The sequence below is a fragment of the Barbatula barbatula genome, assembly GCF_947034865.1.
Source record: "Barbatula barbatula genome assembly, chromosome: 25".
NCBI lineage: Eukaryota > Metazoa > Chordata > Actinopteri > Cypriniformes > Nemacheilidae > Barbatula > Barbatula barbatula.
This window is the reverse complement of record NC_136788.1, coordinates 9,106,532-9,123,334: the sequence shown is the minus strand read 5'-3', so window position 1 is coordinate 9,123,334 and position 16,803 is coordinate 9,106,532. Positions and strand designations below refer to the sequence as shown.

The 16,803-nt window shown below is 37.6% G+C and overlaps 1 protein-coding gene across 2 annotated transcripts; it reads right to left on the bottom strand.

Moving 5' to 3' along the window:
• Window positions 1-270: 270 nt before the first annotated feature.
• On the bottom strand, window positions 271-16,761 carry ca12 (carbonic anhydrase XII). 2 transcript variants are annotated; one of them, XM_079450265.1, is made up of 11 exons: window positions 16,591-16,761; window positions 15,543-15,563; window positions 10,223-10,402; window positions 9,464-9,606; window positions 8,294-8,389; window positions 7,997-8,060; window positions 7,749-7,906; window positions 6,595-6,721; window positions 3,386-3,409; window positions 2,787-2,868; window positions 271-1,867 (listed from the first exon to the last, which is right to left on the bottom strand). In XM_079450265.1, exons 1-11 carry the CDS (start codon window positions 16,643-16,645, stop codon window positions 1,789-1,791), a joined length of 1,029 nt encoding a protein of 342 aa, XP_079306391.1. In that variant the 5' UTR covers window positions 16,646-16,761; the 3' UTR covers window positions 271-1,788. The 2 variants fall into 2 exon arrangements, with proteins under 2 accessions (XP_079306391.1, XP_079306390.1); XM_079450264.1 differs by lacking the exons at window positions 271-1,867; window positions 2,787-2,868; window positions 3,386-3,409 and adding an exon at window positions 4,148-6,037 and having other exon boundaries at window positions 16,591-16,696.
• Between the last annotated feature and the right edge of the window lie 42 nt (window positions 16,762-16,803).

Genomic DNA, 16,803 nt, shown 5'->3' with positions numbered 1-16,803 from the left:
ACAACTTGTCCACTAGAGGTCATACAGAAAACAGAAGGGACAATATGGTGATCAAATGTAAAATCTCCTCACAGATCTCTCAAGACAAATGGTCCTCCTTTTTTTTGTCAATTCATCCAGTTCAACGAAACAATGCATTGTGTGATTGGACATTTTAAAGCTGTATCTAAGAAAAGTTTTGGATGAAATTGTATCGAGTCATTTCAGATTCTGAGGCAGTACTGTTTGAACACCGGCACCATTCCATTAAATAAATGAGTAGCTCTTTTTCGCTTCATCAAGTTTAATAACTAAACAAGTGAACTAAAAAACATAAAAAAATGTTAAGTGAGAAAGTAACTGAAAAAAAAAACATTAGACAAATTTTCAGTGTTCATCACAAATAGATTGGCCACAGTTGTGCACGACTAACATGTAAAGTCAATTAAAATCACATTTCTATTTTACAATTCAGTAACTGTTTGGGTGAAAAAGTGAGTTTATGTGAATGCTGCAAAGAGCTGACCTCACCTGGGGTCAAGACAACTGTAAAATGCTGGTTTCCACAGTTTTGAACCTACTTAACAAGCAAGCCTTTGATAAACCATCTTGAGCTTCACCAGAATAACCATATTAAGCAAATAGATGTGTTTTATTGGTAAAGAGGAAAGCGCAAAAACCGTCATAAACCCACATGGAGTTTCATGGCTGATTTTAAAACAGCGTTTTAGGTGTCCCTGTAACTCAGTGGTTTGAGCATGTATTGAATGTATTGTAAATCAGATTTGCTAAATTCACAAGATTATGAGAATCTTTGCAATGGACATTTTCTGCCTGCTGGCAGATTAAAATCAGAGCAAAATAAGATTTTTCTGTAAATTCATAATCACTGTAATTGCTGTAAATCATCTTTTCACTCATATGCTCCACAACAGCATCCTGCAACGTCGACTCATATCAAATACACATAAAACAGCTCATCAAGTCCTTGCAATCTCTTAAAAATGAAAAGCAAGAAGTTTTGAGCACTCATCATCATCAACCCAATCCCTCAAGTCATTGAATATGCATACAGTATTTCGTGCATACTTCATTCAGTAGTACGGTAAATTCACAGTAGCAGTCTAACACTAGTACGTTCTATGTGTATGGATCACTGGATGTGCATGGGCGTTTAGTCTCATGATTGGTCAGGCAAAGTGGGGTCAAAGGTCAACCTACTCGCAGGCCGGGGAAACAATGGGCCGCTCAGTGGGAACTTTACTTGGATCCTTTCATTACTCTAATCGCCCGCCCGGCACAATGGTAAATACAGGGTGGGGATTTTCTAACTACCCATCTGAGGACGCCACGCGCTCAGCTGAACCGTAACTCCCCCTTTACCATGGGCAATCGTTGTCTTTTCCCACCACGTACTGTATGCCCAGTGCTGTGATGTCATACGTTGGCATACATTCCACCGTCTTCTGCAAACCATAATGATTTGGTCTTTTAAAGCGCCGGGTTTGAAAGCTATTGTGGTCAGTTCCTCAGAAGAGCAGCATGCTTTATGAAAAAGTATATATTTCTGTGTCTTCTCTTTCGGTGTTGTCTCAGGTTTGTGCTTGAACAAGAAAATCCTCAGCTCTAAAATGTATGTTGGAACGCCATGTGCACTTCAGTCATTTGATCTAAGCATTCCATGCATGCAACCAACCAACCAACCAACCAGTGGCATAAGTCAAGGACAGACACACAAATTGCGGAAAAATGTACGTTGTGCTTTTCTTTTGAGAGCAGTTGGTAATCAGGTTTCATTAGATGCGAAGTTTATACTTCGGAGGCGTTTTCTTCTTTCTGGGCCTGCTTGTATCCACTGTTCAACTCTTTCTGCCCATCACGTTTAGATCTAAAGGAAAGATGAATGGTCAGTCTTTTATTTGTGAAAAGCAACTTATGTCAGCATCACATGTTTAGACGGCCTAAAGACTAGGTCATTTTTTAAACTATTTTATCTGTATACAGTGCCAGCAATATATAAATATACATGCGTTGCTTCCTAACAATAGCAAAGTCATAAGTGTCAAGCATGTGCATTAAATGCTTGAATGCACTTTAGATGAAAGCACCTGCCAAATGCCTCTATAAATCTTTAGAAACTTTTTTTGAAACATTTTGAAAACTAAAACATTTTGGTGGAAAATTGCGTTAAATAAACATTATTCCAGTGGTTCTCAAAATGTTTCATTGTAAGGCCCCCTTTGTGAAGAGTGCATCGCTTTGCGTCCCCCCCAAATAAAGACTTATAATCTTAAACACATATTTTTTATTAAACCAAAGACGTATTCAGTTATACAATGCTGGAAGATCAATTATTTTAATTGATGTTTGATTGCATAAAATGTTTGCTAAAATTCTATTTCATTTCATAAAATGCCACACAATCTGTGCCCCCCTTGATCCATCATGGGGTCCCCCAGGAGGCCAAAGCCCCAAGTTTGGGAACCACTGCATTAGTCAATCAAATCTAAATTGTTCTTATTCTGGCTTGAGCATTGTTTGTTTACAAATAATTGTATGCACAAAAAAGGTATTAGCAGCATGGCATCCTTATATCTAAGATGGTAAGATTGCGTCTTGTAAATGCATTTTTCAAAATATTTTACTTAGTTTAGATGTAAGCTTTATGTAACTGATTTTCAAACTTTATTTATTAGACGTAGTTGATAACATTGGGTTTAAGCAAATGACGGCAACCCTGCAGTTTTTATTTCTAAACAAATACTTTTCAGAATATTCCCGAACAAAAAAGTCAATTCAACACTTACTTCATCTTCAGAAGACACCAGGCTAATATAATAATCAATACAACTCCAACCAAAGATGATATTGTTATAGTGAGCACCGCACCTGCAAAGAAATTGACCTCATAGTTAAATGTGTGTTATGTAGAATACCTTTTCTGATATATCATATGTTTACAGTAATTTTACAGTAACTTATTGAAAAACACTCATCACGGATTAGTTACACAACTGACACCATGCACAAACACACATGCGGCTATGACTGCACCCGTGTTGACAAAATCTAGTGATGTCACATGAGACAAACATGCACGTCAGCCATGCGCAGTGGTTTAAAGTAAAGCTATGTTTCAGGCACCATCGCATATACTACAATTAGATCTAAACCATACGTCGGCGATCTAGTCTCTTAAGACTAAAAGCACAAACATGCCCCCCCACATATGTCGAGGCTTATGTCACGAGGAGTTAGGTTGCGGCTGTGTGGAGTGGGGTAACGGCACACTGCAGCCACACTTCACTGCATGACGTCACAAACAGATCACGTCTGTTAGCCAGAGGTGACGAAACATCTGACATCACACACATATGGTACATTACACACACAAACAGCGACATACCCCAGCTCATCCAAGAAAAGACGTCTATGTTAAAAGGAATAAAAGGAAATAAAGGTGAGATAGGGTTCTTGAAAAACAAACATTTCCTGTTTTTCAGAAAAAGGAAAAAACTTAACATTAAATGATTTAACACTGTGTTGTCAAAGTTGACAAGCACTTTTTGATAATTTGAAAAACCCAGTGACAAACATTAAGGGCGACTAATAATAATGATTTATGACAAAAAATAAAATTCACAAAATATGGAGATATAAAGATTCAGAAGGACAGCATAGGACTTCATTGAACTGAATAAAACTTAAAATCCTATTAAAAATCGAAAGGATCTTGTACAATTGCATGTAACGAAAACACACATTTTCTGTAAAAATAAGTACAGTTAGAAACTTACATTTTCTGGCAGCTGGGGCCACAGAAATATTCAGTAAAATAAAAATTATTGTCTTTTTTGTCACACACTATAGTCTTTTTCTGTAATTAAACGGTTATTGGCTGAATTATACGAATTATATGGACATTATACATGAAAAATCTGTAAAAAAGATGATAGTAAAATTCTGTAAAACTATTTTTTTACAGTGTACATTTAACCCTTAAATCATAATGTTTTTTTTTTTTACAATTACCATGATTTTTAAGGTTTTGTCTATGTCATACAGATCAAATAAACATGCCCATAGTATGTTGACATGACTATTAGCAACATACAGTATATGTAATGTTCAACCTCTACTTGGTGAAGAAACAACACTTACGTCATTTACAGTAAATCTGCTTTTATTTTACAACCCATATCTAGACACCAAAATATATATAAAGTATGCATCCAAAAATGACTTTTGTTCAGATTTTTGATCACACCCAAAAATGTTTAGATTCTTTTTTGTTGAATGCAGCTGTGTCAAAATACTTAAGTGCTTATTTTGTTCCTATATATTCTCGGATGACTCTTTCTGCCAACAAAATATAAATTACTCTGAAATACAGCTCAACTTTTCCAATGAAATATAAAAATATGCCCTTAACATATTGACTTCAAGTATTTGTTGTGCCTTGCATATGTTGCCCCGACCCACAATCCAGCTTTCGGATCCAGATGTTCACGTTACATGAAAAACATCCACTTTATGGAATCTCCAAACTCAATTTGAGATTTATACATCATCTGAAAGCTGAATAAATAAGCTTTCCATTGATGTATGGTTTCTTGGGGAAATTGCTTTTGATAGGACAATATTTTTATGAGATACAACTATATGAAAATCTGAAATCTGTGGGTGCACAAAAAGAGAAGATCGCTTTTAAAGTTGTCCATCAGAGGCGCCGTAGCAGGCCATTGCTAAAAAGAAAATGGTTTATTTTAACACTCTCTATTGGCTAACCGCTGTAATGACGTTGTGGAGAGTAGATAAACCCGAAAGCCAGATTCTAAATTTTACTTAGACACCATCTAAATTTACAAAGAGCGAGCAGCAGCGAGCCATTATTTTAGATGTGTTTCCAGCCATTTTTGTTCACCATTTTGCTGCATTCACTCACAAAAATAAAGTTTTTATATATTTACTGTAGTAAGTTAACAAAATATCGTCATGGAACATGATCTTTACCTAATATCCTAATGATTTATAGCATTAAAAAAAATCTATAATTTTGACCCATACAATGTAGCACATTGTTGGCTATTGCTACAAATATCAAGTCCTACTTATGGCTGGTTTTGTGGTCCAGGGTCACATTCAACTTTTTATAAGCCAGAGGCACAACAAATAAAAGTCAAATTGCCACAATATTGCCTGTATACCTGCATCTGAGAGCACAAAAGCAAAACTAGTAGACAACAAAACCTCTCCATGTCTCTGAGACAAAGCATTGGAGTGCCGTCAAACTAAATTAGTATTAGTCAAATGCCGTTCTGGCCCTAAGAGCCAAGCTGACAAGTATTCTGAGTGTGCATGACTGACTACAGCGGAAATGGAAGCTTCAGGGGACGTCTGAGGCCTTCAGTTGCTTAATCTTCCCATTCCACTTGCTGAGGTTTGTGGTAAGCAGATCCCAAGCTAAAGTCCTTCACAGATGTAGCTCGAGGATCCCCCCTGATGCTTTTCTGGTTTGGATGTCTATGCAACCCGATTTGTCTCATCTGTCTCAGCATGGCTTTAGTCAGTGATTGTTCGAGCTCGGCGGCCTCATCCCTGGATCTTCCTTGCAAGAGTTGCCTCACGGTCTGTAGGTCCAGTTCAGACTTGCAACCCAAATAACTCCTGAGGTTCAACTCCGGGAACACAATGTCTCTCAAAGCCTCGACCGTCCGACCCTTTGCGTTATATTTCTGAAGCTGATGTAAGACTTTTTTCTCAAGGGTATCAAAGCATTGCTCTTTAGAACCGTGTCTGGGCAAGTTCTTGCCGACGGAGGTAATGTGACCGGTGTCGCTAGGGACTTTTGGCCATTGTTGATGTTGAGTGGCCTGGTTATGGAGACCGTGTTTTTTGGTGGTCTTCCATTTGTTATTCGCGTCAGGTTGAGGGTTCAGCTTTGGTAGAAGCTGGTGGAGGCCATCATCAGCCAGATCGGCCAAGTCACCCATCAGAAGCTTCTGAACGACTCGTCTTCTTTCAGCTGGGGATGTGACTGAAAAAATGGCATGCAATCCTGTACCAGACACAACGCAGACAGCGGTTCAGGTTTAACAGTGCACAACTCAATGTAGGCTATGTGGCAAGGCTTGACTAGGGGAAATAGAACAGCCATTTTCCTCGCATGCAGTAAAGATGACAAATTGAACCTTCATGCAAAGATACCAGAAAACAGCCAAACTGAATCAGACGATAGTGCTAAAGCATCTGGGAATGAGAGCAAACTAAGATATTATCTCGCAGCAACAGACTGCCTGACATTAAGAGAGAAACAATGTGGTGCACCGAACCCTAAAACCAGGTTTAGAGTGAAAGATTTATGTCAGTTAAAGCATTTAATTCAGAACCCAGCTTTGTTTTGAAGTACACTGCAGCCGAAAAAGGTCTTTCATTGAGGGCAAGAAAGTTAACAGCGCATAAACAGAGGCCATCCGCATACACGGATGTCACAGGAAAAGACAAGATTGAAAGTTCATGTTTCTAACAATTCCTTGATGGGAAATCATGCTGTGGCTAGATGGTTAAGCATTTTATGTTTGAAAATAAGTCTGCTGTGATCCAAGTTCTACTCACCGTCCTTAAATGACACCAGTACCACTCGGCTGTCTGTTAGTTGTGGCTTCCGGTAATTTCCATGGAGAGGCACGGGAGCCAAGTCTTGAGCATGTGAGGCATACAGAGCTGTGGCCAATGCCAAAAACTGTGAAGACACAACAATTGCATATGGCAGTTAGCACGAATTCACAACATAAACAAAATAGAATGTCATTATAGTCAATTAGGATAATGAGTTTATCTAGAATAGTATTATAGCAACATTTTATAGTATCAGTGCCTTTAAAAGGGTCGTACCTGCTGAAACAAGTGGTTTTAAAGGGATTTGTACTGGCTTTAATGGAAACTGTAATGGTTCTACTGGTATTTGATGGATTCTATTGGTGGGATGTTAAATCCTATTGGAATATTGCCCAAAACACACTACAAAAAGGAATTTTGTGGTGGTTATAATGGAAAAAGGTATTTGGTTGTAAGGGTATTTTATTGGAAACCATCAGCATTTCTGTAATGGTTTCTATTGGGGTTCTTTGTTTTTTTTCAGCAGGGAAATCTACTGGAATAATCCCCAGAACACACAAGGGATTTTGTAATGGTCTTAATGGAAAAAGCTATTGGGTAAGTATTTTCCAATGAAAACCATTAGAATTTATGTGATGATTTGTATTGACTTACTATGGTATGAATGTTTTTAAGTGATAGTACACCCACAAATGAAAATTAGAGACATAGATAAATATATTTGGATAAAATGCTTATAACCAGACAGTTCTTGGACCCCAATGACTTCCATAGTGAGAAAAAAATGACAATAGTAGTCAAAATCCCCCAAAACGGATTGCTTTCCTATACTCTTCAAAATGATATTATTTTTTGTTCAACAGAACAAAGAACTTTACACAGCAATTTTTTCTATTATGGTAGTCAGTCGTGCCCAAGCAAAGAGTTAACACTTAACAGTTTCTGTGTTAAGAAGAAACCTTTTTTCACCTTTTTTAAGGTGAAAACCTTTCAAATGTACCTTTAGAGCGTTTAGCATGGTCCATGTTCTTTCCATGTCTAGCTGTGGTCAAAATATGTAAACTAGAAACTTATACACTAACTTAAATCCCTTAAGAGCCTTCAAGACAACCTGTCACAGAAAACGAACATGAGAAAGAACACAAATTTACCTGTTTGTGTGAAACGGTGACAGGGTTCCTGAACACGGTCCACAGCACGCTGGGATAGCAAGGCGGTGTTGTCAGAGAACCATCGTAATGGTAATACTCATTCAGAGCGGCTGGTAACAGCTGACGGATGTTAAAGGCAGGAACCTGTATTTTCTGGTCTATCAGTTCACGTGTTGGAGATGAGACATTGTTAAACTTGTGAGGTTCAACATTTCTTTCTGTGATTGTGAATAATCACACAAGCTTACCTTTGTATCTTATCCCATTGATGTACTTGAAGAATTTGTCGAAAGCCGGGTTGAACTCTCCAATCTAATGGTTGGGATAAAAAAAATCTTGTATACCATAGGGGATATTAGAGATTTTAGGTATTTAAAAAATATTTTGCTAAAAAATCTGAACAACCTGGTATGGTGTTTTATGCTTAACTGTAATGCGATGATGGTCCATAGCTCAGTCCTCGCAGGGATCAAACCAGCATGCTTTTAAGCCATCCCTAAGTCCTAACTATACTCCATTACAAGTTGTCTGAGATCTGGACTTACCTCAATAAAAACTCCCAGCACAGCCAGTCCATCATGCTTGTCCACTGCCATGGAGATGTTAGGGTACTTATCAGAATTGAAATGCACAACATGCATCTACATTCAACAGAAAGACAGGCTTTTGAGAAATCTATTCACAACATTTCCATAGAAATTAAATGACGGGACACTTAATGAAATAATGTAAATAATTAAATTAAGGGTTGCAACTTATTGCAAATTTGTCCTTTAAAGATGCTTTAAATAAAGTTTGCATTATATTGTATGATCACAAATATCCGCTTTCAGAATAAAGCAATATGAAACAAACTAAACAAGTAAAATGTCAAAATTGCTAAAAAGAGTCTGAACACAACCAACAAAAGTGTAACTTATGATGTGAAAAGCATCGATGCACTGAAAACGTATTTGTCAACTCTGTTTTTTCATGCTGTTTGCCTAGCCTACGAATGTTGGACAAAAGCCATAAATTCTCATTGTGCTTGGTGAGAAAGTCATGAACGTCACAGAATGAGACTTTGGAGAGAACAATGTAAAGAATAGAAAACAGAGTCGCATTCTTCAGAACCATGCATTTTAAGATACACGTTAGCATGTATGAAACACATTTATTTTCCTTAAAATGGTAGAGAAAATGTTATAATAAATTATAGATTAATTGAATTATTATACATTTAATTATTATTAAAGTAGAACAGATCATCAATAGATATTATAATAAAATTAGTAAAGTATTAAAGGAAATTCAGAGCTTTTCAAACAATCAATGAGTCCATGTTTGTAGCCTTCATGACAAAAAAATAAGCATTTACAGACATTTCATCATATAGGAACTTTCTTAAAGTGATATATCCCTGCACCTCTGGTTCGTGGTTGCATAAGAAAAGTTGTATGCAAGCAACTTATTTACAAACCTCATCCTAAAATGATACAGAGATGGATTGGTTTATTTCCGACACCTCGACAGACATAAACGAACATTGCATCATGACCTCGGGTCTTGTTGTTATTTGGTTGCATATTAATGCAGTTACAAACTGCTACTATCACACAGGGTTTAAATGCTTTCAAAGAGCGCATATGCCACAGAAAACAGTCTGATCAGGCACTAAAAGTGTTTACATGAATGAAGTCTTGTCTTGGAGGTGGGCATGTACATATTGACTTTACCTCTGCAGCAAACTGTTTTCCATTAACAGTGTGTTCTGAACCGGTGAGCAGATTGGATGAGCCCCAATGGAAATGAAGCTGAGCCGCTGAATATCTGTGAGGTAAGCTGGAAATGTACATGTGTGGAGGCAAAGACAACTGCACTGTGAACACAAAAGAAAAAACACCACAATAAAGTATTTGTTATTTGGAAAGTGAAAGGTAAATAAACCTCAGCTCGTCAGAAATACACTCAGGTCGTCAAGTCATAAAACGGTACATGGATAATAAAAATAATATGCTTTTGACTAGAAATATAAGGGATAGTAAACATTACCAAGAATAGTAGTACTCGTGTTGACATTTAATATGTTACTTTGGGTCATAAACAAAACTTGATCATATTTTCCAGACAAGAGTATAAACAGGTTGTTGTTTTATCATAATAAGCGGGTGACTACAGAAAATGGCTGCAGCTGACATACAAATACATCCTCCTGTTATTTTCTCCGTCTTAACCTAGAAATTAAGCTTGAGAAGAAAGACTATTTAACCCGTGTCTGACGTGGTTAACAACCACAAATCCTTTAATTTATTAAAGCGGCTATGAATTTTCCTTGTGTTTTTACTGTAGTGTCTACAAACATACTTGACTGTAAAGACATCTGGTGTTTTGGTTCCTGGACGTGAAGCGCACACTTGCAAGTGTGGCTTATTATTATATAGGTTTTTAAAACAAAACATGTTTAAAACATTTATATCGTAGGTGGGTTTACCAACCTGAGTGTCCGTTGTTGCTTAGAATAAGCTGTTCATGGGCTGACAGGTTGTAGTTCTGGACTTGAATGGGTGGTAGGTTTGGATCGTATCTCAGCAGCTGTGTTTGGAAATCAATGGGTGACTGAAACGCTCCACCACAGAACGGGTAGTTCCTGGGCCAGTGGTGTTCTCCATCAGGTCCTGGAACAAAAGTCAAAGATTGTGATGAGTAGACCAGATATTAGTGGTGCTTGCTTATACTTTGGGTTGTAGGGTTTATACCCAAATAACTCAAAAGTAAAAGGCATGGTTCTAGCCTTTAATTCTGATTGTTTGTGCCGTGCACTGTAAAAAAAATTTACAGGTCAGGTGGAGCTACAGAAATATACTGTAAATATAAAAGACGGCGGTATCTCTGAGATATCATATAAAATAGAGGGTGGAATCTTTTGACTTGAGCCAGTAGGCCAATGTAGGCTATATTTTAATTCTGTAGTTTATTTTCCACCTTATTCAGTCATCTTTTGCATATTTGGGCAGACCAAAATTGGACTAAAGAGCCATGAGTTCTGGTAAGTCTGGGTACGGTCAGCTGTCGCAAAACACTGCCTTACTAAATGAATACTCTTACATCAATGCCACACCCAACAATAAAATATAACGTTTTGCTCCTCCTCAAAGCTGACTTCAAAGAACAATAAATACTACAGTATTATAAAGAAGAACCTTTAAATCAAGTACAAAACCTTTAAAAGGTAAAACAGATATTTACGGATTGTTAACGGCCATGTTTGTTATTATACTACGGTTGTTATGTATGCTATGCCAATCATGCCAATTTTCTGTCCGGTTTCAGTACTCTGGGCTGCTTTGACTGCGGAAATGAAACAATGTCTTTTTAGTTCTTATAAAAGCGCCACGATGGGCAAAAAAGGCAGCCAAAGAAACACATTGTTCCCTTATGGTTATACTTACTCACTGTCCAGTTCATTTACGTCTTTTAATTAGGACTCCATCATAACATCAGACGCTGGTGGTAAGCCCTCAGAGATCTGCTGTATGGACGTCTAACCGCTGTCACCCTGACACGTTATATAGTCATAATGAGACTGGCATAAACACACAGTTAAGACAACTGCGACTCTCTGGTTTGGAACTGCTGGAGTCCATGTGGTTTCAGAAATACAGCCAAACAATAAAAGTAGATTTTAGCAGAACATACTGTATAATGGTGACCAGTGCAATGCTGACTGACTGGGGTGTTGTGGGAATTTTGGTTACTCATCCCTTACAAAACATGGGATTTTACTGAAAAATATAATATACGTTTTCAAATCAACAACATAAACCAATGTTACTGTGCATGCGAGCGTTTGTGGACTGCCCTTTATTTCCGGTACACATTCGCAAAAAAAGGGCATGGATTATTTCTGATAACAAGCAAAAGAAACCGAGAAGAATCGTTACTTGGCCAAATTTGGGTCTCAAATAAATTAAATATAAATGGTTTTATTGTTAGACACTAGCCAGATCGATAAACAAACATAGACCGGAGGTAAACTGCAGTCCAGGCACACGTCCGAAGAAACGGTCAACAACAAACAAATGTTTCGTGGCCCGAATCTAACTTCTGCAAAGAATCAATAACTGTTGACTAGGTTTAATTTATTTAAAACAAATAATACATAATTAAATATTAAATCAAATATACAGTTAAATAAATTGTTATATTATAACTAAAATCGGAGAGTAAATAAAATCTGGGCCATCGCATGCATCTGATGAAACCATCTACCGTATATTTTTCCAAATACATATCAAATTATTTAAAGTTAGGACAGTTAATTTGTAAAACATTATATTTTTGCGACTGGATTGCGACAATATAGGAAAGGACGCCTACCTGTAAATATTTTCTTTCTGACCTTATAAATGTTATTCATATTTCAGTTATCAACATAATGTTGTTTTCCTATAGCAAGAACCTCCAAAAATCTTGCTGACCCTCACAAAACAAATCTGCTGTGTGGACTTTGTAAATAAACTGGCAGACATTTAAGTTTTAATTGGTTATGACATTTCAAGCCAAGAAGCGTATTTGATATCATCTTGTGTCCTCCAGAGCTTCAGGCAGTGAGATCTGTCATCCTGCTTCTGTCAGAGAGCCAGAAAGGCCTTCGCTCAGCACGAGTCAGCCGAGAATGTCAAAAGTTCTCAGGATTAGCTTGTACAGAGGAAAGCACTCAAATGAGCTTTGTTTGACAGAGATGATAATATCTACAATGTGCTCTACGGCGGCACAAGCACTGCAGTGTTTCGAGATCATAGAGCGATCGCTTGTGGTATTTCAAGCAATGATCCGTTGCTTCGGCCACTTAATTCTATCACATTGTTCACATCTCAAAATATCATTTTATAGCAATTGTAATATTGTAACTGCCAAGACAAACATCTCACAAAGCAACAACTCGTAATGCTTTCTTCAGAATATACCGCTACAGACTAAAGTTTTGCATTTATTGCAACGTAGTGACAAGCTTAATGAGAGTCTTCAGTGTAAAAATCATATGATGCAATACTGTGCTGAAAATTATTAAGGGACGTTCACATTTAGCATCTTCTGCACGTGCAAGTTTGTTATTTTCAATGTTATTTTCATGGTTGCTTAGAAATGTCAGGCGCCACGAGAGCGCAAGCTTCCAAGCGTTTTGAAAAAATAAGAAAGCGGGGCTGCCAAGTTGTAACGCTAAAAGCGAACGAATAACAAAGTTATTGGCTTGGGACCCGCCCAGATACCCGCCTACGTCCCGTTTGCGACGCTGCATGCGATAGACCAATCACAGCATTAAAAACAGCAATAACTAAGCCTCACCTCTAACCCTAACTACTGTGAAAATGTGTTGGATATTATGGATGTCTGGGCATTGTAAATCTGAACACAGAAGCAAACATTATTTCACAAATACAGTATCACGAAAGAGATTAAATAGATTCAATTTGCAATGTGCCACATAAAGACAGAATAATATAAGAGTAGCTTTTCATTGTTCTAACCTAAAAGAAGCTGCGAAGTTCCACAGGCAAGCGATTCAAAGAACAAGCCCTTGCTAAATTAAAGCCATTATTTTTGCTCCATCTTGCAGTTGAGGCTCCTTGAATTTATTGTATCTTATTTCAAACCAGGTGCACAATAAAACTAAATTTATATTCTTATATTCTAACGTGATCTAATTGTTTTTAGCTGCTGTTTGCTGGTATGCTCTGAGTGGTTGCCCAAGACAAAAGAGTGAAACCCTCAATTCTCCGTGACATTCTGCTCATTAGATGTGTCCAATCTTTCAGATTTCTTAAATGTATTATTTTTCACAACGGCGGTAGGCTACTTGGTTTTGTGTCTTGACAATAGAAGTGAATGAGCATCGCCGTTGTTTGGTTACCAATGTAAGGGTTGGGGGGATCGAGAGAAACAACCCACAGAACCACCCGCTGGCCCAATGGAGGAATCCAGCAACATGTTGAACATTCAGGTGCGTTTGGTCTTTTCAGGGGCTTTGTTTTATTGTTTTGACGTAACGCAATTTTTTTCTGACTCCAAAAGATAAAAACCTCAATACTTTTTATAAGATTTCATTATTATTGTATTGACTTCTTGAACATCCAGGTTGACGTTTCCTAACATTTTGTTCAGGTGTTTAAGATTTAATTCATTCATTAATCAATTTTCACATACACATACTCTTGAAACAAATCTGGACCATTTCAAATAACAATTTATTTCCAATTACGATGTATTTGTCAGGTAAGGCATTAAAGTAAAACCTTCAGCCAGTTAAATGCAGACAAGATATTAGGATGATAATCCAAAGGAACACTCAGCACTATGAGGTGCATCTCAGTAAGATTCCCCCTGAAATTTTTGCCAGTTTCCCTTAAAAATCCAGAACAAAATACCCTTCCTCCACACAACAACAATTTACATTGTAAAGAACCCTGTCCAGGATCTGATCAGGCCACAAATGGGCATTTACATGAAGACCCCAGGAAAGACACACCCTCAGCAGGTAACAGAATATCTTTAACTCTCAAATCGATGTTATGATCTGCTCTACTGCTGGTAGATCGCACAAAGACACTTCAAATTATACCAAAAATGTATGTGAAGATTCTTTGTTTATATTGAATATGGTATTTGTCATACCCAGTTTATAGATGAGCTTTGATGTGCTATGAATTTAGTGGGAGAGAAAGAGGAGAGGGGGAGAAGTGAACAGATCTGGAGGTGTGAGTTTGCAATCATCATTCATTGTTGTATGCCGTCTGAGATGGAGATGCTAACTCTGTGGGGAGTTCATTGTATTGGGTGAAGCTCTGTGTTTCTCAGGATGTGTGCCCTTTGGTGTGGATACCTTGGCACCGGCCTTACTTCAAAAACATTGTGTTCTGGAGATTAAAGAAAGTCGTGTTTGAAATTATAAGTGGGTCAAATTTTTGGGTGAACTATCTTCTGTCTTCTGACTACGAAATCTGCAGTTTGGAAATACATAAAATACAGTTAAATATAGAAATTGATGACACATATTTGAACCCCATGTCCTCTTATTTATGCCACAGTACTGTATGACCCTGTAATAATTCAACAGGGTCTCCTTGCAAACCTGCAGGCAATCTGAGACCCCATCTGCCGGTGAAACGGGGGAAGGAACGAACAAAAATGACATGACATACAGTACATGGTGGGAATAATCGCTGAGGCAAGTGAGGCAAAGGGGGTCACAAGAAGGTCAAATCAACACCCCGGTTCCTTTCTGTCCAGGAGGAAAGTGTACTTTGATACCTTCGTCATGGCTGCCAAATGGTTTCCATGTCGAATTTGGTATGGCATATTGGGATTGTGAGAGATAACAGTCAAACCGGTCCAGGAATAGTCTTGACTCATGAGGACGGTCACCAGAAGCGGTGACCCGATTACAGGCATCAGACCAGAACGGTGCAATAGCGGTCGTGATTAGGCATGTTTATTTTAAAGGTCTCGGTTTATTTTAAAGGTGTTTTGCTCTTTGTAGCAGATGATTGAATGAACATTACCACTTTGGTCTTTACAGGGAAGGCATTAAAATGCACCTCCTCCAGCTATCAAGGTAATATTACCCTGAAAGATCTTGAGGGTGCTGCGATCCAAACCCTCTTTTAAAAAGAAGAGTCCTGCCAAAATGGACAGTTCTGTCACCAATTACTCACACTAATGTCATTTCAAACCTGTATGACTTTTTTACATCTTTGGAAGAGGTTTTGCAATTTGTTCATATTTTGTACAGTTATACAACCAAGTAGATTCACTTACCGTTGTATGTCCATTTCGACCCTGAAAAAAGAAGGAAACAAACATTAAGTGTTGTGAAGACGGAATGATGATGAGTTAAATGTGAGAAAGAAACCAGCTCATTTATCCCAATCCTTATTTATTATGCGCTTCTAAGGGAAGGACACAAGTCCAGTCATTAATCAGTCAGATAATGCATTCCAATGCAGCTTGACTCCATTCTGGTCACAACCTGCTGCTCTGGACAGTCAAATGAACCGACAGGCTGAGTCTTTATTAGAGATTTATGTCTATTAATGAAGTACCCAGACAGTGAGTAAATCAATACAGTATTACGAATACTTTATTTAATTTGAACAGTAAATGATGTTATTTTCCGACCATGTAACAACTTTGTGTCAGGGAGGTGCAAAAAACGTAAAGATTTATTTGGACACACGTTTTCATTCACGATAAAAGTGAATCCTTGCTATGTGGGACCTCATGTTTTCCTGACCTGACCCTTTGCGGAAGATAAACAGACAAGATATTAAATCAGCACCCGGGTCCTAATCCTGTGGAACAAATGTTTCACCTGTAGTCTTAAAGCAGTCGTATAAGGTGACTTAAGCAATTCCTTCACAGATGACACAGATAAAAACCCAGGCATACAAATTTGGTTCGGTTGGTTTGGCACGCTGTCCATGCCAAAATAACATTCTTAATTAATTTCCAATTATGCTAAATCGATTTCCCTTATTTACATAATGAGACCTATGATTACTGTTTCTATGAAACTGTAGGGATATTGTCCACTAAAAGTGACGGAACATGCAAATAACTCAATGTTTTAGCTTTTATTGACCATTTACAGGAAACACAAAAATATATTTTTACAGAAATTCCATGTATCATAGGCAAACATATATTGTCCCCTTTCCTAAAAAAGAACACTTTAAAATATTAGGCCTATAAAACACTAAACTGATTTATTAATGCACTTAATATACGAATGCATATAACCAGTACAATGTTTGTTCAAAAGCTCTGATGAAGGTAAACTCCGAAAAAGTTTGCAAGATAAACTTACCCCTGCAGGCGAGTGGGCACGCGACGAGGAAGATAAACACAAGTGTTAAAGTCATAGTAAAGAGATGTCGGGTATACGTTTTTTCATTTATCCCTCAGTAGTTGACTCAGAAGAGAAATAGTGTCCATCTTATATACTACCGTTCATCCTGCGGTCCCTCTGTTAAACAGTGACGTCAGAGCGATGACCGAGAAGACCATTACAATATTTGTC

Excerpts from the sequence above, each read along its gene's own strand:
- ca12 (XM_079450264.1), bottom strand. The coding sequence starts at position 16,645 with ATGACTTTAACACTTGTGTTTATCTTCCTCGTCGCGTGCCCACTCGCC. Across the intron at positions 7,907-7,996 it reads CAATGGGATAAGATACAAAG|ACCAGAAAATACAGGTTCCT; the intron begins GTAAGCTTGTGT and ends GTGAACTGATAG. Across the intron at positions 6,038-6,594 it reads ACTGGTGTCATTTAAGGACG|GATTGCATGCCATTTTTTCA; the intron begins GTGAGTAGAACT and ends TGTCTGGTACAG.